The sequence below is a fragment of the Scomber japonicus genome, chromosome 17 (genome assembly GCF_027409825.1).
Source record: "Scomber japonicus isolate fScoJap1 chromosome 17, fScoJap1.pri, whole genome shotgun sequence".
NCBI lineage: Eukaryota > Metazoa > Chordata > Actinopteri > Scombriformes > Scombridae > Scomber > Scomber japonicus.
In genome coordinates, this window is record NC_070594.1 from 19,718,723 (window position 1) to 19,742,318 (window position 23,596).

Genomic DNA, 23,596 nt, shown 5'->3' on the forward strand with positions numbered 1-23,596 from the left:
AACAGCACTTTTTTTAACTTTTCCCAACACATTGTGTAACTTTATTAGATAACATATTCAGATAAAAGATCTAAGAATTAGTTTGGCAAATTTGTAGTGTCAAATCCTCAAATATTTTTGGCTATAAATTGTATACAAAACTTACTTAACTTTGACTTTTTTACCCCAAAAAATGTATATATGTATATCAAAAGCAGTGCATAGTTTATCTATGGGGCTACCAATCAGCTGGAGAAAGAAGGTGAAGAAATGGTCACTTAACCTTTCAAATCACAAACTAACCCACCCTTGGTGAGGCATAGCAGGGGGTCAGTACACCCACTGAGGTGGCTGATCATTTGTCACCTACAGTTCAGTTCAGGGAGCATCTTCACTGTGGACCTGCAGTGTCATCCATCTTCACTGCACATTCTAAGTGTGTGTCCACAGTGTGTGTGTGTGTTTGACGCCATTTGTCAATAGTTCAGAGTGCATCTTCACTCATTCATCTTCTGCAAGTGTCCTAAGTGTGCATTCTTTGTGTCCATTTCAGGTCATTAGTGGTCAGCGTGCATAATGGATGAAAGGGGAGGGTGGCTATCAGGATAATGTGAAGAGTTCGCTCCTCTTGTCTGAAACTGATTGGACAACTTAACACAGTGGTGGTGAAACAGCTTTTTTCATCTGTGATTTGACAACATCACACAAAGACAGTTAAACATGAGGCATAAATGTAAAGGTTTATTGTTTCTTATGTATTCTTAGTACATTAGAAGACTCTGAATCATGTGATAGTCATTGTAATGTAGTTATCTTCCTAAGAAATAGAATTCCAGGCTAAATGTATTATAGTTCGAACACCACAAAATCAAAATTCATTAAGATTTTTAATGATGATCTTCACACATTTCTTAAAAGAATCTTTAGGTCGACCTCAACCTTAGCAAGCAGGGTAAACCATGTTACCTCACAAGACCTTATATGATTCACTTAGTTGTTTGTTGACCTTCTTGACCTCAGGCCTTGCAGTGTAGAGTTCAAATGGGTTTCCTCTGATTGCTCTGGTTCCCTCCCACAGTGAAAAAGATGAGCGATTCAGCTGGACCGAATTTCACATTAATGTGAATGTCTCTCAGTGTATGGTAGATTTAATCTATGTTGGCTACACATGACAAAATATTAGCTTCAGATTGTCAGACAATCTTGGCTTGGAATCAAAAGATTGCATGCCTCTGCACTTCTTTGCCCTCTTGCTCTATGTATATTAACAGCATTTTGGGTAAAACTGCCTCTCAGCTGCTGTGTTGTATGGAAGGAGGCAGTCAGATGAAACTAGCAGTACCCAGTCTTGTGAATGTGTGTTCTGCCTGCATACTTGGCATCAGATCAAGGTGAATCTGGTATGAGCAAGGGAATGAGCTAAGGAAAATGTGTGCATGTGTGTTCGTGTGTATGTGTGTGTATATGTATGTGTGTGTGTGTGTGTGCATTTGCAGCCCTCATTAGCAAACTCCAGCCCTGCATTCACAGTATGAACACGCCACTCCTCCCCTTCCCCTCACTCTCAGCCTCTCAACTAAATGAGGTTAATAAACTCAAGCGTTTACTACCATCACCAACACCATCACTCCTCCCCGTCTACCTCCACCTCTCTGTGCACTCCTGAGCCAGCACTCCTCCACCTCCTCCTCCTACTCCTAAGCCTCCCTCCCCTCTTTCATCTCAGCTGAAACGCTTTCTTCCTCTTTTCCTCACCTCTTTTTTATTGTCATTGTTGCAGGGCGAAAGCTCTGGGATTTCCTCCTTCTATTTCCCAGGACAGAGCTGCAATTACAGCTCAGGAGAGAAGAAGACCAGCTGTGCAGGGGAATTGAGAGTTGTATACAAGAATGGTGAGGAGACAAAGATGAAGGCGCCTCTCAGAGGCAAGGAAGTGAAACTGCTCATATTTCTACTACAATATTTCATACTCGGATCAAAGGAGGAGCATATTTTCAGACCTCATGACTTTTTTTTTTTTGAAGTACCAGGCAGGGTCATCATTAGAAAACAGGAATAGCAACCATTGTAATGAATAATGTGCTGTGTTATGACTTGGCTCACATATCCCGAGTGTTAAAACACAACTGAACACACACACACATACACAAACGGTGGCAGGAACAAGCAGTGATACCAAGGAAATGTGAAGAATGCATCAAACAACCTTGGGTGTTCTTATCTTGGACAGCATTCAGACAGGGACATCCTAAAAGAAGAAAATATGCACAATGTGATTGAAGAGAACACATAAACATAAAAGACAAATTCAGACAGCTGTGAATCGTATATGTGCAGGAAGTTAATTAGGGCTAGGCAGAAATATTATGTGGTACCATGTCAATACATTACAAGTCTGTGAGTAAATATTTGTGAAACACACGCTGTAGCTGATGGTGTTTGACACATTTTCTCCTTTCAATGTAAGCCCCTGGACATAGGTCATTTTTTGCTGGCTCTATTTCATAGCTAACTTATTATACTTTTGTATATTTCTACATACCTGCTATAGAGTGTGGGCTATGTCAACATGAGTGTGACTATTTAATATCTAAATAGTCTCCTTGATTATCTGACATCTAACTGGATTACCTTGAAACAAAGGCTTTAAGAATTATTTTCACCTCAGGTCTGGTCACAGTGTTCCTCTGATCATATGACTGAGGGCCACTCCAACTTGCTATTTAACAAGACCCGAGCTGTAAAACCCTCTTCAGTTTTTACTCCTCTTGCTCAGACTTGGTTATATGCAGCAATATTGGGGATATTATCATGACCTTAAACATATCACCATTCATCCTGCTGCAATGCCAAAGACATCACCAATATTAAAGGATAAGGGCTATTGGCATTTTGTCAACAAAGTCCCATGAAAAGACCAAAACCAGCAGTTTGTTAGTCCTTCTGTCAATACTTTCAAAACAGTGTCCCTCAGCCCCAACTCCGTTCTTTCTTATTGAAGACGTAAATCCTTAAAAATGTATCTCACTCTCTGACATGTACTTACATTTTTTAAAAGCTCAGTAATGACCTAAAACAGCTGGGCAGTGTAGTTTTTGGCAAACTCAAACAGAACTAAATAGTGTATTTGTTGGCAACTATTTTCAGCATGAGATTAATACACATTTGGAGCTGTAGTGGGTATTTACAGCAACAGAATAGTGCTTATTTTCATCATTATAAAAGAACTTGTCAGTGAAACAAAGGAGAATTGTGGCACAGAGGTTCAATTCATCATAAGTTTTGGTCTTTTCATGAGATTTGCTGATAAGAAAAATACAGAATATCAACAGATTTGTATTTTAAATGTGGGGTTTTAAGGCTGTTCTCTCAAATTAGGAAGTTATTTTTCTTCTTCTTTTTCTTTTTAAATGGTTCCTATAGAAAACAAACACAGGAAATATAGTCATGGGATCTAGTGACTATAGTCTAATCACAGAGAGTACACAGCATGTAGGAACAGTTGTATGTCTTCTGTTGCTCCAGAAAAAGCTTTTTCAAGTCTTAGAAAATCACTCAAATTACATCACTTGTGTATCTCATGAAGATATTACGGCACAGGGAGAACCTTTCCTGGTTGGGTTTTGACCAGTTTTTAAAAATCTCTCCAACTTTATGACAGTACAATATTAAGTTGATGTAGTACTTTAAGTGGCTCTGGTCTCGTCTTGCACATTCATCCTTGCAACGTGAACATCAACGGAAATGTACTGAAACTACTGCTGAACATGTGCCATTTGATGGACACTTTTATCCGTGCATTTTTAGGATGCTTGGCCCCAACTGGAAATGAACCCCTGACCCTGGCAATGCTGCCAGACCCACACTACACAGGATCACATTATTAAAATGACTGTGATATGTGCCTGTTCAACTTCAGGCATCAGCTGCTTGCAATGTAATGTTTCCTAACAGCTGTCGCACTGTCAGGTTGTCTGTGTGAGTGTGCAACAAAGAGAGAGTGATGGCAGCAGGAGCCCCTGTCAGGCCCATGGGACAGTCGGAGAGGAGCAGACGGTCGTGTCGTTTCACTGGAAACATATGGTGAAACTCAAGTGTGTAATTTACCTACGACTACGGGTGGCCCCAAGTAGCACATACACATGTACACATGCACACATACACACACGCACTGACAGGGTGTAATTTACCTGGGGCCTATGGGTGGCCCAGTATCCTGTTGCACTTGTCATACACATGGACAGCTCAAACACAGTTCACACTCCCTGACAGAGACACAGAGAGAGTGAAACTAATTTCCCCGGGCCTGCACACAGGAGAGTAAGAAATCACACAGTGACAGAGATGTTAGAGATCATCACATTAGACAAGAAAGAGTGAAACTGCATTCACTGTATTGGCCCAGTGGAAGACATTACCCGAAAATCTTAACCTGTGGGAGTTGCTGTCTCCAATTCATCAACCTGGCTCCTTTTCAAAGCTGGCGCTATCGCCCCTTAGAGAGAGAAAGAGATGAAGGTCATGGGAGCACCAGCGAATGGGAGGAAGACAGATTAGAGGAGTGTGTCCCTCCCTACATTCCTGCACTGACCTTCATAGTATTGTGGCACTGTAGCTATCATCGGCCCACCATGCTTTACAGTTGGTTGTTATTTGGGGGTGGGATTATGGGCTCCTCCAACCTGCATGCCCCACCCTGATTCCACGGCAACCGTGAACTGAGGATATCTTGTTTCACATGAGGATTGACAGACAGGCTGTTCCAGACATTTACAGTTGGCACTGTTTGAGGTGTCTGTCTGTGAAGGCTGATACGATAGCCTGTGTATGGTGCAGTGTGTGTGTGTGGAAGTAAGAGAGAGCGAGAGAGAAGGTGGGAGAGAGAAGGAGAGAGGGAGTGAGAGAGAGAGAACTGGTGTTTGATCTCCTTTCCCAGCCAAGGGGCTTTAACTTCACTCCAGGTGCAGAGAAGTCAACCTGAGGGCATGGGAGGCATATACAGTTGAGATCACAACCCCCTAGTACACACACACACATACACACACACACACACACACACACACACACAGGAAGTTTCCCTGAAGCAGTAACTCAGACTGAGTAACTTTGTGGTTTAAGCTGGTTTACCAGTCGAGTGGTGTTGTCATGAAATGCCTCTGAAGAATTGGCAACGTGCTGTAGAATAAACATTTCTGTTGCCACCTCCTCATGTGAACATCAATCAGCACGGGAAAAGAAATACTGAGTAGAGAAATGAAAAGGTGAAAGGGCCAGCTGGTTCAGTGGGTAGCATAATGACAATGTACAGGACCAGCACTCAGTCTACTGTACATAAAAGCAGATGGAGTTGGTTGTCTTTGCTGCAGGTCAGGTCTGATTGGGCAGAGAGTAAATTAGCTGGGACTAAACACTCTGACAGTGAAGTGAAGGTTGAGTTTGTGCTGTAGGGGATTCAACAGGTGCAAAATAATTGCAGAACAATTAAATCCACCTAGTAACTTGTGAATTTCTATACGCCAATGTTTAAAAGCTCTTAATGGCACGGTCTTCAGTTCCACGACCTTAAATGGAAAAGGAATAATCACTCTCTTTATTCCACTGTCTCTCCATACAGTAAATCTGTGTGGTCCGTAATGAGCTCAGTAAACATCTGCTACTCCTGTATTAGAGGCCATTTTCTCCGCGTCTCATCCTGTAATATGGAGAAATTAGAGTGCAGGGACTCATTCAACGTGTTTATACACACACATTCACAGAGAGCAGACATAACATACGGAGTCCAAGTGTTTTTATACTACCCAACTGACGCTCTAACATACCATCTCGACACCACAATTTTCCATCCACAGCAGTAAAACACTACCGGGTGTCCTCGGTCTCTGAATCTCAGGGTGTTTTTTTTTTTTAAGTGGAGGGTAGTGGGGCCTGTTCCAAGAAGCAGGTTTACTGATTTATTTGGAAATCTCTACTAAAACTCAGAAGCCCTTCAGATTTGGAACATGTACTGATAAAAAAAGCCTTTTCGTGTCAGGTTTTAAGCCAGATAATTCAATAAACCTGCTTTTAGGAAACAGGCTCCTCAACATTTATTTAACCACAAAAATCAGTTTATTTAACATGGAAGCAGTTTCCCTGAAAACATTGCAAGACAGAACACAACAAAGGCTCTGTTATGCAACTGCTGCAGGATGCGGGATATATGGAGAAGTAGTGCCACCTAGTGTCGAGATTGCATTACTCCAAGTCTGCTACCAGCTTTTAAGATGCTGTCACAATTACTCAGGTCTGTTCTAAACAATCGCGTGCCCAAACAAACACTAACGTTTTTCTTGCTGAAATCATTCTTTCTCTTCATACTGAACTTCAAAAGATCCCTTTATGAAGCACTTTTAATGGAAGTGATGGGGAGTAAAATCCACAGCCATAGTTTATTTGAAGCTAATACGGTGTGTCAACTGTCTAAATGAGTCAAATAAAGTCAATATTTCTCAAAATTACTCTTATAGTAAAAGACCATTTTGTTAAAAGACCCTTCCAGTGCAGCTGAGAAGAAAAAACAGTCCGTCAAGCCTCCAAAAGGTTTTTTTTTGTACTAAAACAACTGATTGTGGAAGATATCCAATTTATTTAAACAAATATTCAGTAACTATAGTCAAAACATAGTTCTCATATGATTCTTGGAAGAACAAAATGTACTTAAAAAGCAGCTTGAAGGGTTTAATCATATTTATTATAGAAACCTCTTAATGGATGTGCATCATGATTAATGTAAATACCTTAGAGCAACGACATTGAAAGAACTCATAATGTACAGCAGACTGATGGACGAGACAAATAGGAGGGCCTGACTCCTCTGAACATTACACCAGTTTCCACTTGCACTGGTGTAGCTGTGGTAAACCATCATGATGAACTCTGACTGAAAATGGACCACAATCTAGTCAGGTGTTGCACATCCATGCAATCATCCAATCATTCCCCATTCCTGGAAATGTTATGTCTTTATGGTAAAAGTGAAGAACATTTGCATTTTAAGAAGCCGTCCCTGACTTGCTCATCCCCTGCTGGACCTCACGGAAGATCTCCTCCTCCAGTTTGGAAGTGTCATACTCCTTCAGCATGTCGTACTCCCGCCAAGGCTCTCCCCACTTCTGGGCGGTGTACTCCATCTTCTCTGGGGTCAGGCACAATTCGAAGCGGATTCCCTTGATGTTGAACTTGGGTCGCTCCCAACGTTTGGACCAAGGCCTTGGGCGCATCCTTACTCTCATCTGTTGAACGGACAGAGATGCTCTTTCATTTTCAATTTGAATATATTTTTATTTTTATTACATTTCCTCTACTTGTCTTCATTTTAAAAAATCTGCTCATTTTTTGTGTAATTGTATCAAGCTGCACACACTGCCATGGTTTGGGTTTTTGATAGTAGGACACACACAATCAGATCAAGCACTAATGATACTGCAAGGCTTTTTAGACTCAAGTATCTACAAAATGCATATTTTACATCACTGCTACAAGCAATTATAATAGAACCATTAATACAAAAACTAAAGAGTAATATTATAGCATACAGTATTTACAGTAATATTAAATAGTACCTTGTTGACTGGCACCTCTCCAGTAGGGGAGATTGGCACAGGCTTCATTTCTGGGTCCACAGTGCTGTACTCTGACAGGGCATCTCTCAGGTACATCAGGTTTTCATCCAATCTCTTCTCTAGCTTCAACACCTCAATATTCTGAATACGAGGGTTGTACAGCTCGTAGCAGATCTCAATACCTGTCACACACACACACACAGACACACACAAATTTATATTTAAAGCAATGTGTTTAAAGTGATGGCAACCTACTTCAAGATAAACCCTGACAGTAATCCTCTCCTCTTCCTCTCTGTCATATCTTAAGAAGAACATGCTCTCACTTCAACCCCTGCCAATGATATGTAATATATTAATTACTCATACTTTTTCAGTGCAGGGGCAGATTATATCATCTGCCGGTCTTTTTAAAACTCAACTCTCAAATCAGCTTAATTTATATAGCAGTTTACATAAAGTATAGTGTAGCACCAAGGAGAAAAAAGAAAAAGAAAAGAGAAAACAAACATAAGAACAGACCAAGCTTTTATACATTAAAAAGTTGTATTATGTATTTTGTAAACAGGACACAAAACAATAAGACCAACACAAATGGAGGAAGGGCTTCAAATGGAGTAGCATAGTCAAAAATCAGCTACAAATATAACAGGAAAGGGATTTATGTAAACAACATAGTTATGCTATTTAAATTAAGCTATGGGAAAGTATCAGTAGGATTTAACTCAAAATGTACTCATGCCCATATTGGATCCACAAGGCAATGCTGGTTGCTGATATTTGGTGGACCTTTGTGGAAGAGAGAAAACTAAAATTTCACCTTGGTTTTCAATGATGTTCCTCAGAATAAATGTGGCTCCCAGTCCCTTTCCGCCCCTCTGGATACAGATGCCGACAAAGCGGTTGGTTTTCCCACTGGCATTGGGGTCAGCCATGGTCACAGCTAGGACACTCCCTTAAAAGAAGAAAGAGGATAAGAGAGGGGTGCAACTTTTAAAAAAGCGATTAAAACAGGACATCAACTTCACATGTCTGATACTGATACTGCTAAAAGGACCCTGGGGAAACAAATCACAGACCATGCAATAGTTGGATGAAGTAAAATCTTAAAATCAATTCTTAGATGACAGCAGTGGCAGACTGGGACAATAATTCAGGCCAAGAATTTGACAATCTTATGCAACTGTTAGGCATGGGATGATAACCGTGCTCAAGGTATACCGCGATTTGTAAAAGCCACGATAAACGAAAGCGCCAAATGTCATACTGTTCCTAAGGTATGAGCTGTTTTTTGTCTGGTCAAAGACAGAAAGTGCTGGTCAGAAATCCCTCAGGTGGTGCAGCTGCAGCGTAGAGTATCACGACCCCTCACACCGTCATTACAGTGTATATTCAGGTTAAATTAACATGTCTGTCTTTATTTTTCTTCCTTTTAGGAACATTTTAGAGCTGTAATCACAATACCACCATACCGTGAAACCATGATATTTTTTCTTATGGTTATCATACCGCCAGAATTTCATACCGGCCCATGCCTAAACTGGATAGAATAGCAAATTCTAATTTTACGAAGCCTTATACATTTTCAGTTGTTGTTGTAGTGAGTGGTATTGAAAGTTCCTAATATTTTGTGTTTGTTAATAGAGTAGATAAAATATTAAAAACAGTTGTCAATATAACGTACAGTACACCACTTCCACCAACTATGACCTCGATAAACTTAAAGAACAACTATCACCTTTCTGACAATGTCAATAAAAACTGAGAATGTATAAGCTTCATAAAAGTAGAATTTATGGTAGATCTGTTATATTGGATTGCATTAGATTGCACAGGTGTTCCTGATAAAATGCTAAATGAAAATACAGCAAACTGCATTAATTCACACTGGAGGAAGCATTATAAAAAAGCACCATGTCTGCAGATGAAAGAAGAAGTTGCTTCGGGCAAATCCTTCATACCAAATAACAACCTTGAAGTGATAATGTACCTGTTGTGTTGAGTATTTCAACTGGTATCTTACCGACATAGAATTCAGGGATGTTAAGCACGTTCCTCCTGCGTATCATATCTTTCCTCTCCATGGTAAACTTAAAAGGGTTGATTCTCTGGCGGGGAGGGATGAATTCTGGGCTCAGGAACCTGGGAAGGGAGAGACAGATGACACGTTAAAACCTTAAGTGGGGGTGAGCAGTTAGGTTCAACCACAGGGCTGTTTTTTCATTGGGTTGCCAATGCATGGCAACCCAAGTGTAAATGCATGCCTATATATATTTTTTTAAATCTCTCTTCATTAATTTAAGAATGAAATAGATATATAACCGTAGGAACTGTGTCTGAGAGGGAATAAATGCCATCAACACATCTGTCTGACTGCCAACCATTCATTTGAACAAATCTGTTATGGTGATATGGGCTAAAGTTGTGGAGTTAAAAATCTGTCAGGTTTCATTTCAGCAACATGCAATGCTCAAACAACATGGGGGATAAATGTTAAATTAATGTTACAAGATTATATTACAATGATATGGATTGACAGGAGCATTGTGTTTAGTATGTCATCTACAGCAGAGTTGTGAGGAAAAAAACAAAATATTTGATGTACACTACTAAAGTCAAAACGTTCATAAGGGGGACAAATATTGACACATTTGGGCAGCCATTTGCCTCCTAGTGACCTACTGTATATTAGGTTTGTTTGTGCGTGTTTACTGAAAAACATAACTTACTTTCGCAGAGATGCTGCAGTCTGTGTTTTATCAATGATGACAGGTTTAGAGGGAGGAATGAACTTTCCGTCATTTCCCGCAGCAAGCCGACACATAGACGTGGACAGAAATCCTGCAAATAACAAACAATACATCATTTTGATTCATAAACGTTTCCATATCGAAAATAAAAACGGTGGTCGCTCTTAGGCTGAAAAATGACTTAGTTAGCTAACATGCTAGCTTATAGTTATCCCGCGAGGAGAACATTACGTGCATCTTTCATTAAACTGACAGTAAACATAACATGTAACAGTCAACAAAAAGTTTGTTCTTACGTTCATGTTGGAGTTGAAGATTTCGTAGTAACCTTAAAGACAAGATACATTTGCCAACCCCTTTAGCGCAGGCTGCCATGATTGACCTTCTGTTGTCACATGGGAGCTGGTACGGAAGCCGTCAAAGACAAACGTATTCGAAACGCGATTTACCTTAATATGCAGTTGAATAGATTGTCCACAGGATGGCGCAACTGTTCCGTTTTTAATACATGCTCGACTTTGATGCTCGTTCAAAGGCTCAATCTGATTGAAATGTACAGGGTGGATGGAAACAAGCACAAAAAAAGTTCATTTAATTCAAAGAGATATTTTTCTAAATCATCATTGACTGATATTGATTGATATTGTTTATTTGGATCCCCATTAGTTGTTACTAAGGCAACAAATACTCTTCCTATCAATTAATAATTTGTTTTGTAATCTAAGTTTGTCCTCTTACAGATCTTAAAACTAGACAAACTATTTAAACTTATGAGACTGTTAGGTGATTTTTGAATAACTTTTTTTTATTCAGGTTCACAAGGCTAAAAGTGCACCTAGTTGAAGAAACACATGCATACTGTACATGAATATAATTGCAGTACCAACTCAGCCCTCCACACCCACCCCAATTAAAACATTACAGATTATTGATAATAATTGTTAAATCATTATGAGCCTGTATGAGAGCCGTAGTCAACCTGCTTGTGATTTACACATGACTGTTTTCACCATGACACATGTTGCCCATTAGTGAGCAAAGATCAGAGCTGAGTTATTTCCCTTAGAGTTTATGTTGGTATTGTTGGCAGTAGCTATGTCTGATGATAATTATGATGACACTTCAAGGGCTACTCCTGCTGACAATGATTGCAAACAAAAAAAGTCATAATATTCCATTCTTGTTTCTGTTTATCTACTATGTGCCTCCCGTATTTATCAAATAGCCTATACTTTATGCCCACCTTAATGATATATAAGTACCTACATATGTGTCATGTTTGCATTTATATAGATCATTAATAGCCTTTATATGTTATCAACCACAGGGAAAATTGAATTTATAATAACCATAGTATAATAACCATACGTTTTGGTTGATTCCAGTCAACTTTTTATTTTTATTCCTCTATGGACTTAATAATGGTGAACCAATACTATAGCAACACTATAAAAATAATCCATTAAAATCAAAATCTTGCATCCACAATTTTCCATAGGACTACAACAAAAGTATTAGCACCAAAATGTACCCTACTTAAAGTACTGAAACATAAAAATAAAAATATCTGTTTGGGTCCAGAATGACCCCTGTAAGATTGTAGTATTACTGGATTAATATTACAGATACATTAAGCTATAAGCAACATTTTAAGGCTTTAGCTGGTTGTGGTGGATCATGTTAACATGATATAAGCTGTTGGATATTTTAATGTAAGGAGGCATCATATTTTAAGCTTATATTATGTTTTTCATGTGAATTCTCAATCTTTAACTTAACTAGTCACAATATATATCAAATAAATGTTTTTTTTAAAGAACAAATATAGCACAACATGTAAGTAGGCTACTGTTAAAGTGAAACTACAAAGCAGCACTTAAGTAGGCTGCTCTACACGTGTAAATGCACTTGGTTACATTCCACTACTAGAGTCAAACAAACACATCACTGAAGAAAAGCAAATAATTTCCCAGAGGTCACAGTCTCTATAGCTCTAACACACTTTTATAAACTCGGTGTCTGTGTGTGTGTGTGTGTGTTTGTGTATGTGTGTGTGTGTGTGTGTGTGGTAGGGAACTCTGGCTCTTTGAGACCATGCAGGGGAGTGTCGGTCCTCCAGGTGGGCTTCCTCCACAACACACCACGCAGTTGGAAATGCACACAGAGCCGTGCACTGCCTCAACCCGCAGGAGCCTCGGTCTCACAGTAGTGTGGTGGGAGGATGAGGGAAGACATGGGAGCGCACATCTCCTGCATGCGACGCAGAGCCTGAAACTCAATGTTGCTGCTGTTACTGCTGTTGCTGGATTTTCTAATGCTACGGAGAAACTCAAAAACTGTGAGGCTTCAAGGATGTTCTTCTCAGATAGGACTCTCTCAGCCGTCAGTTATGCGCTCCTGTTGGGAATAACGTGTCTGACCGTCCTCTGCGACCTCACCAAGGGCTCTTCAGACTTTTCAGGTTTGGGAATCATCAATTGAATGTGTTCGTCTGTTGTTTACAGAATAGAGTCAAACTTGAACCCTTTAAAAAAAACAAACGATTGGACAAATAATCACACATTTTATTATGCGTGTGTTTCCTGTAAGTACACTTTATCATCCCATTTCCCGGTCATAGGGGTGTTGTAATTGCCATATCTCATATAAATTGTAAAGCATAAACTAATTTAATAACCTAGCAGGTGAAAAACACTCAGGATTAAGTCATTGCGCATGTTTTCAACTGTTGAGTAACCTCTAGAAGAAATGGGAGCTTTGATTTGAGTGCGTCGCATCAGCTTCTGGTCTCTTCCCCTCTGGCGTGCTCCAGCATGCACACTCAAGGCTTTGCTTCACAAACCGAGTAAAACACAACTTAAACATGCGGAAAAGACCCGTATTGCGCTTATCTTTTTATTTTGTTGGCCACTCCTGACATCGTTTGAGAAGAGTGACCCACATTTGGCACTTCAAACAACAGGTTCCCCTTTACCCAAGCCGCCTGGCTGCAGGGATAAGAAGGGTTATAGTTTGTCAGTACCTCATAGATTTGCAGCACATAATATCCCATTGATTGCAAGCGAGATAAACGGGATAATGTGGTTAATGTGTCACCCGATGAGAACTATTGTTTAGACCCAGGGCTCTCCTTTGCTTTGATTTATAGCTCAGAGAAGAAAGCAAGTGCCGACCACTGAGCACTTTTTATGATTTTCTTTGCTTCATATAGAATTAGCGGGAAAGTCAATAACAAGTGCTCATATCTGAAGCAGCCAATTACCTGAGGTTTATGTGCCAAACAGTGTGAGGGAACCTGTAGGCTTTTATGTCTGCTAGAAGAGGGCAGTATATGAAGTATTAGTAGAAACTAATGAGTTATTCTGTGTAGCACTATAGACTGTGGAGCTGTGTTGAGCCCCAAGGAAAGCCTGCAGGTTTTGTTTACAGTGCCATAAAACAGGAAGGGAGCTTTGTGTTGGTGTTAATTGGCCTCTAATGGGTCTAATGGTTGGAAACAAGCAGACTAACACAGTGTTGGGGGGGGGAAAGGTGCTAAGGAGCAGATGTATGTAACATGCCCTCTGTGTATGACTGCGTGCACATGTGACTGACTAATGAGCTGCTAAAGATCAGGGTGTTGTGAAAGCTGTTAACAGGGGTTTATTTTTTTGTAATTGTCCCACGCGTGTCTGCGGTTGTTGACCCCCCCACCCCACAATAAATAATACGATTGAGTAGATCAAATTGTGGTTAATTAAGCAAGAAGGGGAAAAAAACTTTAAGACCAGCTGATTCCAGATTTCCGCTGCTTGGAGTAGATTTACCAATACCCTGGCTTAGACACGATTATTCAAACGCTATGTTACAGACAGGAGTTAATTTGTTGAAATCTCAGCTTTGATGCAGTATGTCCTCACTCTGGAACTTTTACTTTTAAGTCACTCATTCATTATTGTGCTGCTGAAGGGGGTGGGGAAGAAACACTGCTGCTGTACTGTTGGGTCCTTCCAATTTTTTCCCAGTAGGCCCTGCAGGGACACTGGTGTTGACTCCCAAGATGCAACTTTGTTTGCTCGCTGGGGCTTTGTGCCACATGCTTTTACAGAAATGCTGACCAAGTATTGCTATGAATGAAAAGAGAAAGGGGACTGCCTCAGAATACCTCAGGGACAAAGAAATCCTTCAGGCCTCGCATTCTTGGCCAGCTGGAGTCTCCTCGGAGACTGAGGCTTTGATTGACAGGTGTTTCCAGGCTGCAGGGTGGCAGACGTATATCTAACATCTGTCAGTCAAACTTCTATCAGTGATGGTGAACAATCCAGTCTCATAGGTGGACCACAGTCATTCGCTGAGGGCGAATTAACCTGCAGCAGCCAACTGTTGATTTCCAAAAGAATGCTGATGTAGTAAAAGTTTATTTAATTTTATCCCATGCTGTTTTTAGCGTGCCCTTCCTTGTGTTACATCTCACATTTGCATCGTTTGTCGACAAACTGGAGTAATGGCAGTTTCATATTTCACTGGCGGCTTTGAGCCGGCTGCTGAAATGGAAACAAACCATGTTGGTGGGTAATTTAATTCTATCTCTCCCCCTGTTATCATCTTCTATTATACAGCTGCCTGAGCAGCTAATTAGAGGTGTGGAGTGAGCCCAAGCAACACAGGAGCCCCTAGGCTAACAGGGGTAGCACGTTAGCCAATTAACACTCTTTGTCTTACAAGTTATCAATACTCTCATATTGTTCAATACTTTCTCATCTCATAACTTAATCTACAATCATTTTGTCTCCTTTTACATATTTTCTCAGGTTTACTCATGTCTGTTTAATGCTTGTCTCGTTTAATAGACAGCTAGCAGCAAGTCATCTTTTTTTTGAAAAAAAATTTGGACCATGTTGCACCACTAACACTCAAAAATGTATTTGACCAATAAACACATTTTTATGACTGTAAACTAATTTTGTCCTTTGCTTCATGCAATAAAAAGAAGGTCTGTCTTCTTGAGGTTGTGTTACTCAAGCGTCATGTGAGTACCAGCTGTTATAACTGCTTTACTGTCTCCTGCTGGATGCTGTTGTCAGCTGACATGGACAGAGAACAGGTTACCATTTTTGTCAACACATCGTTATGGAAGAAAAGGAAACTATGAATGCTGGGCTGTTTGAAAAAAAGCTAAAAAAAAAAAAAAACATGAATTACGCATTTGCTACAACTGGGCCTTTCAGCTGAGCTTCACTTGATCTGTTGACATCTCAAACAAATTGCAGATGCATGGTGTCTTTCAATACATGCAAACAGATTCAGAACCATCAGCAATTTAATGGACCTGTTGATGGCTGAAACCTCTCTGACACTGCTGAAGGGTTACAGTGAGGACACTTTTCTTCTCACTCTCTGTCATAAAACCCTGCAGGCAATAACCTATTTAATCCCAGTCAATGGGATGTGAGGCTGTTGAGGGGCCAAGGGGTCAACTGAGGTCAACCCATAGTAACTGCGTGAGTGTGTGGTTAGGAGGAGTTATCATCCATCTTGCTCTTTGTTCCACGCTGTCAAACCTCATCACACATGTTGACCACAGTGGAGAAATGTAGAAAGTAAGTCAACAGAGTTTTTTTTCAGGTCATGAATTTAATTCACTTCAAAAGAGGATAAAGATGTTTGGATAACATCAAAGCTGGGCCTGAAATCATCATTATAATTGTGCTCACATGATGAAATCAGGCACAATAGTGGTGTTTTGCAATTGGAGAGCCTGATGTCATAGTAACTGTAGTGATAAAAGTGATAAATTGGAGCAGCAACGATTAGTTGATTAATTGAGTAATTGAATAGTATTAGTCACTTTTTTGATCCAAAATGCCAGAATTTCCTGGTTTCAGCTTCTCATATGTGAAGATGTGATGCTTTTCTTAGTTTTACATGACAGAAGTGAATTATTTTGGTTTGGTTGGACAATCAAGATGATTGAAGATAAAAACAATTCATCAAGAAAAAAAACAGCAGATTAATCACTAATAAAAAATAGTTATACTTTAGTTACTTTAGTTCTATACTTTAACTATACTATACTATACTATACTATGCCATACTATACTATACTATACTATACTATACTATACTATAATATACTATACTATACTATACTTTAACAGTAGATGACACTTTGTCATTTTAATGTTTTTACATATGGTAAAGCTACATTCCCAAAGATGGATAAATGTGATAAAGGATCATTTCCTTATCGAGAAATACATAATTATGCTTATCATTTACACCATAATAATGATGCCCTACTTCAACGGGTTATTAGCAGCTTTTAGTCATTCCTACAATACAGCTTTACAATCAGAAGTAAAAGTTTATCTTGTTGTGTAGTTTCTGCCATTAGAGGATAACACTGGTGATATTCTCTATTTTCTTTCTGCCAACACATTTCAACTATATGTTATCCATTTCTCTCTTTCTTACTACACAATCACCTTATCGCTTCAATCATAAGCCCATTCATTCCTACTCAAGACGGATATCTTAAAACAGTATTGAATATATTTTGAACTATATTTTGACTAAAAATAAACTGCTGTGCTCATGTTCAATGTCACCGAGTGTGTCATGTTCCAAGTTTTTAATCTGTTTTGGAAAATGAACAATGAATTTTGAACAATGGCACAGAGGAAAAAACAGTGAGTGTTAGTTTGGGTTAGGTCAGTTCATTGTATACTTTTGATCTTTTGGTGGGATTTGTTGACAGTAAGACAAATACAGAATGTCACCAGACTTATCCTTTAACTGTCAACAATTTCATGTACAGTAGAAAGAGTAAACCTAGGGTAGTGACAGGGGGCAATCCTTCCTAGGTGACAGATCAGCTGATCGCTTCCCAATGGGCAAGCGCTCTAAGCTCCATGACTCTGTAGCTAATACTTAGATAGACACCCAAATCCACCACTGCTATTACCCATATGGGCAAGTCCTGGATTAGGCTGCCTCTAACCTTTACTCTGCCTACGTCTACACACACAAACACACCCTTCCACCTATTACTGAGGGCTAATTGAGGCCCCTCAAATCTTAATCCGCTCTGATTTTTGAGTGGCCCTGGATAAGAGTGGTACACTGAACCCCACGCTCTCTATGCACAGATCCCATTCACCTCCCTTCCCCCACTCCCACACTCATCAGCTCCCCTGCCTCTTTCCCTACCACCCCTGCTTCGCTTCCCCGCCTCCTCGCCTCTACTCCTCCCAAGGGCTTGCCTGATCACTGTTTCTGTGTCTGTGTGCGCCAGGTGAGCTCTGTCTAAACAAATCCTGCCTCCCACTTGTTTTGTCTACTTTCGGTGGAGGCAGGCGGCTAGGCGGACAGTGAGGGCCTGGCATAAGGCTGCTTTTCTCTTTAGTAGAAAAAACAGAGGGGGGGTGCTTCTCTTCAAAGGGAAGCTCCCGTCAATGAGCTTCCCAAAGTAGTAAATTGGCAAGGATTTTGATTTATCAGTGCAACACATAGAGCTGGTGGGTGTCAAGGAGGACATTTAGAGCATTACAGTTCAGATTTAAACTATAATCCCTCATTGATATCATCTGTTAAATCTGTTTAAATACTGAGAGGAGACAGGTTTCAGTGGATTATGGTTGGATTTTAATATAGCACTTCAATCAAATTTGAATCTGAATCTAGTTTCAAAACTCCCAATTGTACCCAAGCCATTACAAGTTAAAAAAGTTACAGATAACTTCATAGTTAACTCTTGTTAAGTTTTAAAGAAGTCAAATGACTATGTATATTTTAACCATCCTTGTTCCCAAATAGAAGCAGCTCAAATCAGCTGCTTAAATCTCAGCTCTACAGAAGGTCATGTAAACCTGGTGGCAATTGAGACAAGAAGAGTTCATGCAGAGGAAGAAGCAAAGTGTACTTACTAACTATACTAGGAATTTACTGCTGAGCTTGGAAACATTATATCCAGTCATTGAGCTGTGTGTCATGTGTGACATGTAACATTTGTAGCTGAGCGATGCTAGTTATATATAGCAGTGTAAAACCCATCTTAAAAGTTTGGTACCAACAAGACAGTTTAACAAGTTAAAGGAAATGTGATACTAAAGAACCTGTTGGTGCAGACAGCTTGGAGATGTACTGGAGATAACCTTTGGATGTGCGTACCAACGTATGCATTTATGGCACTGTGTGTGGGGTGTTTGTCTATGTGTGTGTGTGTGCGTGTGTGTATGTTTAATTTAAGGTGGAAGTCTGGCCTGGCACAACATGATAGTGCTGAAAGACATGAATTACCCTCCCCCTGGATACAATAAGTACATAAACAAACACATACAGAAGAGTTTGACATCATGTTGGGGAACAACAGAGTGGTTATGGCGATGAGAGATGTGTGTTTACGACAGGAAACAGCTCTTCCCACTCAGCTCATTTTAAGGCCCATGCGAGGAAATTAAATTATCCTACATGTCACCGCAACAAATAGAGGACACTTCATTTTGTGTAGATTAAACAATGAATTATTGATATATATATATATCAAATTTGTAATCTGCTCTCTAAATACTGGAACCACAGTGATCTAAAGGAAATTCCTGAATGAAATAACAAAGCAATGAAAAGAAAAGTGTTGACATGATTAATGTGATAATGTCTTCAAAGCAGACATAAACTTAAAAGTGAGCTTTGTGTCAACTGTTTCAAGTCCTGGCATATGAGGAATATTAACATGAACCAATCAAAAATGTTTTTTGTCATGTTGCCAAAATATGTGTGGGAAGAGAGCACATCCTGACTGAGGTAATGCTTAATGATTTGGCTGCTGTTGGGGCAATACTACACTAAATTAAGTTATGATATGTCAATAATGTCCCTGTGAAGTACAAAGAACAGACACTATTTTGCAATTAGTGAAGGTTTAGTGTTAGAAAATTGGAATTTATTGGCATAAAGTGTACAAAACTTTTAAGACTGCTTACATTTCAACAGGCAAACTTTAGCATGTGTTCATTAATTCATTGTTACTTGATAAAGAACAGGCAAGATGGTAGAAATGATTTTGTGTGTCAGTGACGATTCAATTTTAAGGAGCGAAGCGTCTCAAGTGCATCATTTACTGTCTCAGCAATATACTGTAAAGGAGTATTATCAGTGTGTTGACTGAGAGCTTACCATTGGCTGATGTTTAAAAAAAATCACTATAATTTGAGTGAGAGTAGGTGTCTTTTTTTTTTTTTTTTTTCAAACGATGTCTGTCTCATACCTGATTTTGGGGTGAAACTCCTAAATTAAACCCAGACTGCTTTTGAAATTACCAACGTAGACTGTGAAGGAGGTCTAACTACCAGCTGAGATGGGCTTATAATCACATGAAAACTGCTCAACCAGTCAGCCCTTAATATGATAATCACTATTTTGTATAGATTTCTGTCAATCCCTCAACCACCCAAATCGCCTAATCAGATGATGAGCTTGCTGGTTTTGTAGTAATAACTGGTATTGGGGAGAGGAGAGTGGTGTCTTAATTCCAAAACCATTTAAGTGCAAAGATGTGTAGACTTTGGAGGGGCGTGTGTGTGTGTGTGTGTGTGTGTCTGTGTGTATGTGTGTGTGTTTGCACTTGCCCTCTCTTGCATTGGGAGGTATAGAAGTGGCCCCAAAGAAAACACAGAGAAATGTGTGAAGTAGATTCTTGAGTGACACTCCGTTATTGCTGCATGTAGCCGCAGTTTACGACCTATCCTCACATCTCTGCCGTCTCTGTTTAGGCAACAATTGTGTAATTAATTAAGAACACAATCTCGTTTTTGTGTACTTTGAACAATAGTTGAGGCCGGGAGCGTCTTCATTTTTGTGAGCAACAGACGCACAGAGAGTCGGATAAGTAGGAGATGCCTGCTGCTGCAAGTACAGAGGGTTGCACCATTCAGTCTGAGGATGAATCTGAGCTGTAAGAAAACAAGAAACAAGTGTTGAGAAAGAGCCTGGTGGGTGTGTGCACCAGCAATTATCTCCTCATGTCCACCCCACTTATGTGTTGGCTGTTGAATTATGCTCTCAACCCAGCCGCACAACACACACACACACACACACGCACATGCAAAAACCCGGCATGCACACCTTTTCTGCTCCTGCATCTCGGAGAATGTGAACCATGCTTTGATGCCCCTCCTCCTCCCCTCTGTCTCTCTTTTTTTCTCTGTTTCCTGGGAGCTGATTTATGTTTGGTCTAAGAGTCAACATGTCTGCCTTGATCTGGCTTCCTTTTTTATTCCTTCTCCATCCCTTGTTCCACGCTTCCCACTTCGCCTCGCTATAGTAACTAGAGTGAAAGAACATTTTTGTTAGTTTTTATGGTTTGATGAAAACCCCTCAAGGGAAAGAGAGAGAAAAAGAGAGAAGGAGAGGTAGAGAGGTGGGGCGCAAAAGGGCCAGTCTGAACAAGGAGGCATTGTGTAGCCCCCCAACTGTGTCGGACTGACAGTCTGCATTACAGCACGCTACAGCAGCCTGCTCCCCAAAGCACTGCTAATCTGTTGCTTACTGGCCCCTCTGGCCAGCTCAGGTAAGGGGGGAGGGAGCAGGAGAGATTTTCCCTTGTTTTTACCCTGTTTAAACCATTTGTAGCACGCAAACTTGGGTTGTAGTGGTTTCATTCACAGCATGGCGTCATCACAGTATAATAGCACTATGGTCAGGGCTGGATGAGTGTATATCAGAATAGATGGATGTGATTTGTCTCAATTTATCTCACTCATTTGCCATGTTGGCTCACTTTAAATATGCTTGTCCTGTTAGTTACAGTACCGCTAGTTAAAGATAACAGGTTGTTGGCTGATTCATTCAACTCCTACAGTAGTCAGATGTCATCAGTTATTGGAACCATTGCCACTATATTATTAAATAGAAATTTTACCTTTACGTCCACAGCTATGCAATTATTATCAGCCATTAAAGGTTGAATGCAGGGATTGGACTGTTTTACTGAAAGTGACTGTGAAACTGTGAAGACAGTGAGACAGTCATTAATAATGATGATTAAAAATTGTAAAATGGCATAAGAGATATCATAAACATGGGTTTGACCAAAAATATTGTAAAAAATGACCATGAACCTGGACACACACAACTATAGACCAACAGTGAAAGTAGTTTCCCCTCATGCAGGAAACAAAGATTAACACTAATGCCTCCATAGGAAATACAACACAGAGACTTCATAAGAGCCCAACAGAATTTTACCAAGTTGTTGCAATTCATCCTGAGGGGGACATGAATGGCAACCAAATTCAACAAAAATCCATACAAATGTTGCTGATATAATTGAAACCACAAATGTTATGGTGGTATAAGCGGAAAAGTGTGGTTCATTAAAATCATTAGCAAACATTGTTTATGGATCAAATGTGCCACTCCGTTTTGTCGATGTTCTGATTGTTTTGAGTGAAAGGTTTGACCTGCTGGTGTTGCTAGAGGAAATGCCAGATGATCACCATAGTGAGTAGAATTGATCCTCTGGTGAGCATGAAAATGTATCTGACAAAATGTTGATGTAACATCAGTTATACTGCTACTGTTATAAAACTGTGCCAGTAGCGGTTGAAACTAGCAACAGGACATCCAACTGAAACCAAACGCTTGTGGCGTGAGTATATTGTAGGTATTTCAATAAGTCTGTCCTATTGTCTAATTCTACATAATATTAAAATAGAAGGGCCACTAGTTCATAGAAAACTTAAATAGTATAGTCTGGGTTATTGTTCCTTGATAAGCAATTTTAAGATATCACACATTTGGCTTCATTTTAGAATACAAATTTGTACAGGTCAAGACTATACCTTGAACAGGAAAAATCATCTACCCAAGATGACCCCAGTCACTACGACCCCAGTAGCTACAAAAACAAACTCTCCGGAAACTCTGAAAGACCAAGGCAAGGTAGGCTTTCACATTTAGTCTGCTCATTCCTGAAGATCTGTCTGGGTTTGTTGTAAATGGAAGAAGATCTCCCTGCTAAGTCCTATTGGACATGCTGCAAACGGCTTTTCACTCCCTCAGCTACTCAGGAGTTGTTCTATTGCTTGTTTTCACAGAACAGCCCCCGTGTTAAGCTTGTTAATTCCCAAAAAGCTCAGCCTTTTAGTGCCCACCCACTCCCACCATTTTTTGAAAGGAAATACCTCTCTTTTTTTTTTTCTTTTTTTTTTACAGCGCATGCTTGAACCTTGAAGAGGTATGCTGTCTTGCTGTTAATGCATTAAAACTGATTAATGTTTTTTGGAGGGGGTGTAGCTTTTGAGAAAAATGGAGAAGGACAGAAACTGATGGAGCAGGTGGGAGACTACTGGATCACAGTGATGCTTGGCATGCAGACACAGAATAATGAAAATAATTTAGTTGTTATGGCCATTTGTGGAAGTCTTGTTCAGTTAATAATGTGATATTTGCTTGTGGAGCACTGAGGTGAGCACCTGTATTAGAAAATATCTGGTTCTTTGACAAGTTACAGTCATCCGGTCTACCGAAGAGACTGATGACAACAACATAAATCTATAGTTGAATTATCCAAGAAACTCATGTGTTTCTATATTGAGGAGATATCATTAAAAGAAAACTTAAAGGAAAATACTTCCACTTTGCAACTTTACATATATCAGCTTTTTTGATGCTCAGTAACCATAATTGTTTCCAGGACCAGTTCTATAGTGCTCAAGCAGTCATACACTTGCACACTTCCACACCTGAATACCCTAGTGCAACTAAAGTATAGCATTAGTTCAGGCAAATCGCTTTACATCCTGATGTCATTAGCTAATTGGCACCAGTTGCTACTTAATTCACAACCAATTAATGCAGGTTTACTATATGGCTATTTTAATCTAACATTTCTCTCTTTATTGGAGATTACCTCATGACAATTTAAATATTGTTGCTGCTAGTGTTCATTTTTGTGTTTAATAGGGCGATTAGTTCTGCAGAATCCTTGTTGCAGAGCTGTTTCCTCCACATCTCAACTATTAACTACAAATTGTCAGTTTCTGATGCATCTATCAGTCAGCAGAGAAAGTGAGTGACAGGAGATCATTCCTTGATGACCTCTGTCTCTCACAAGCTCACTTTTCTAAGCCTTGGGCTACTATCGCTCCTCCCAACAATCACTTAAATCCAATCCACTGTGGTGAGGATGACTGTGGAAGGATACATCTGTCGTTCCCTTTGTGATCATAAAGCTCACACACTGTTGTATCTGTCTGCTGTCTGCTGGGCTGTGGTCAGTAAGGGGGC

At 39.9% G+C, this 23,596-nt stretch overlaps 2 protein-coding genes across 2 annotated transcripts in view; one reads left to right on the forward strand and one right to left on the reverse strand.

The window, feature by feature from the left end:
• Positions 1-6,619: 6,619 nt before the first annotated feature.
• Positions 6,620-10,728, reverse strand: mrpl19 (mitochondrial ribosomal protein L19). Its single transcript, XM_053336636.1, has 6 exons — positions 10,627-10,728; positions 10,310-10,421; positions 9,604-9,722; positions 8,401-8,535; positions 7,581-7,762; positions 6,620-7,250 (listed from the first exon to the last, which is right to left on the reverse strand). The coding sequence occupies exons 1-6, from the start codon at positions 10,703-10,705 to the stop codon at positions 7,011-7,013; spliced, it is 867 nt and encodes a 288-aa protein (XP_053192611.1). The 5' UTR covers positions 10,706-10,728; the 3' UTR covers positions 6,620-7,010.
• A 1,954-nt stretch (positions 10,729-12,682) lies between these two features.
• LOC128376785 (protein eva-1 homolog C) overlaps positions 12,683-23,596 on the forward strand; it is a 72,379-nt gene continuing 61,465 nt past the window's right edge. Inside the window, exon 1 of the mRNA XM_053336635.1 lies at positions 12,683-12,791. Within this exon, the coding sequence (XP_053192610.1) occupies positions 12,683-12,791 (109 nt within the window). The remainder of the gene's footprint in view (positions 12,792-23,596) is intronic.

Coding starts and splice junctions, on each gene's coding strand:
- mrpl19 (XM_053336636.1), bottom strand. CDS start 10,705: ATGGCAGCCTGCGCTAAAGGGGTTGGCAAATGTATCTTGTCTTTAAGG. Junction 9,723..10,309: donor ACTGCAGCATCTCTGCGAAA/GTAAGTTATGTT, acceptor CTCCCTTCCCAG/GTTCCTGAGCCCAGAATTCA. Junction 8,536..9,603: donor CATCCCTGAATTCTATGTCG/GTAAGATACCAG, acceptor TCTTCTTTTAAG/GGAGTGTCCTAGCTGTGACC.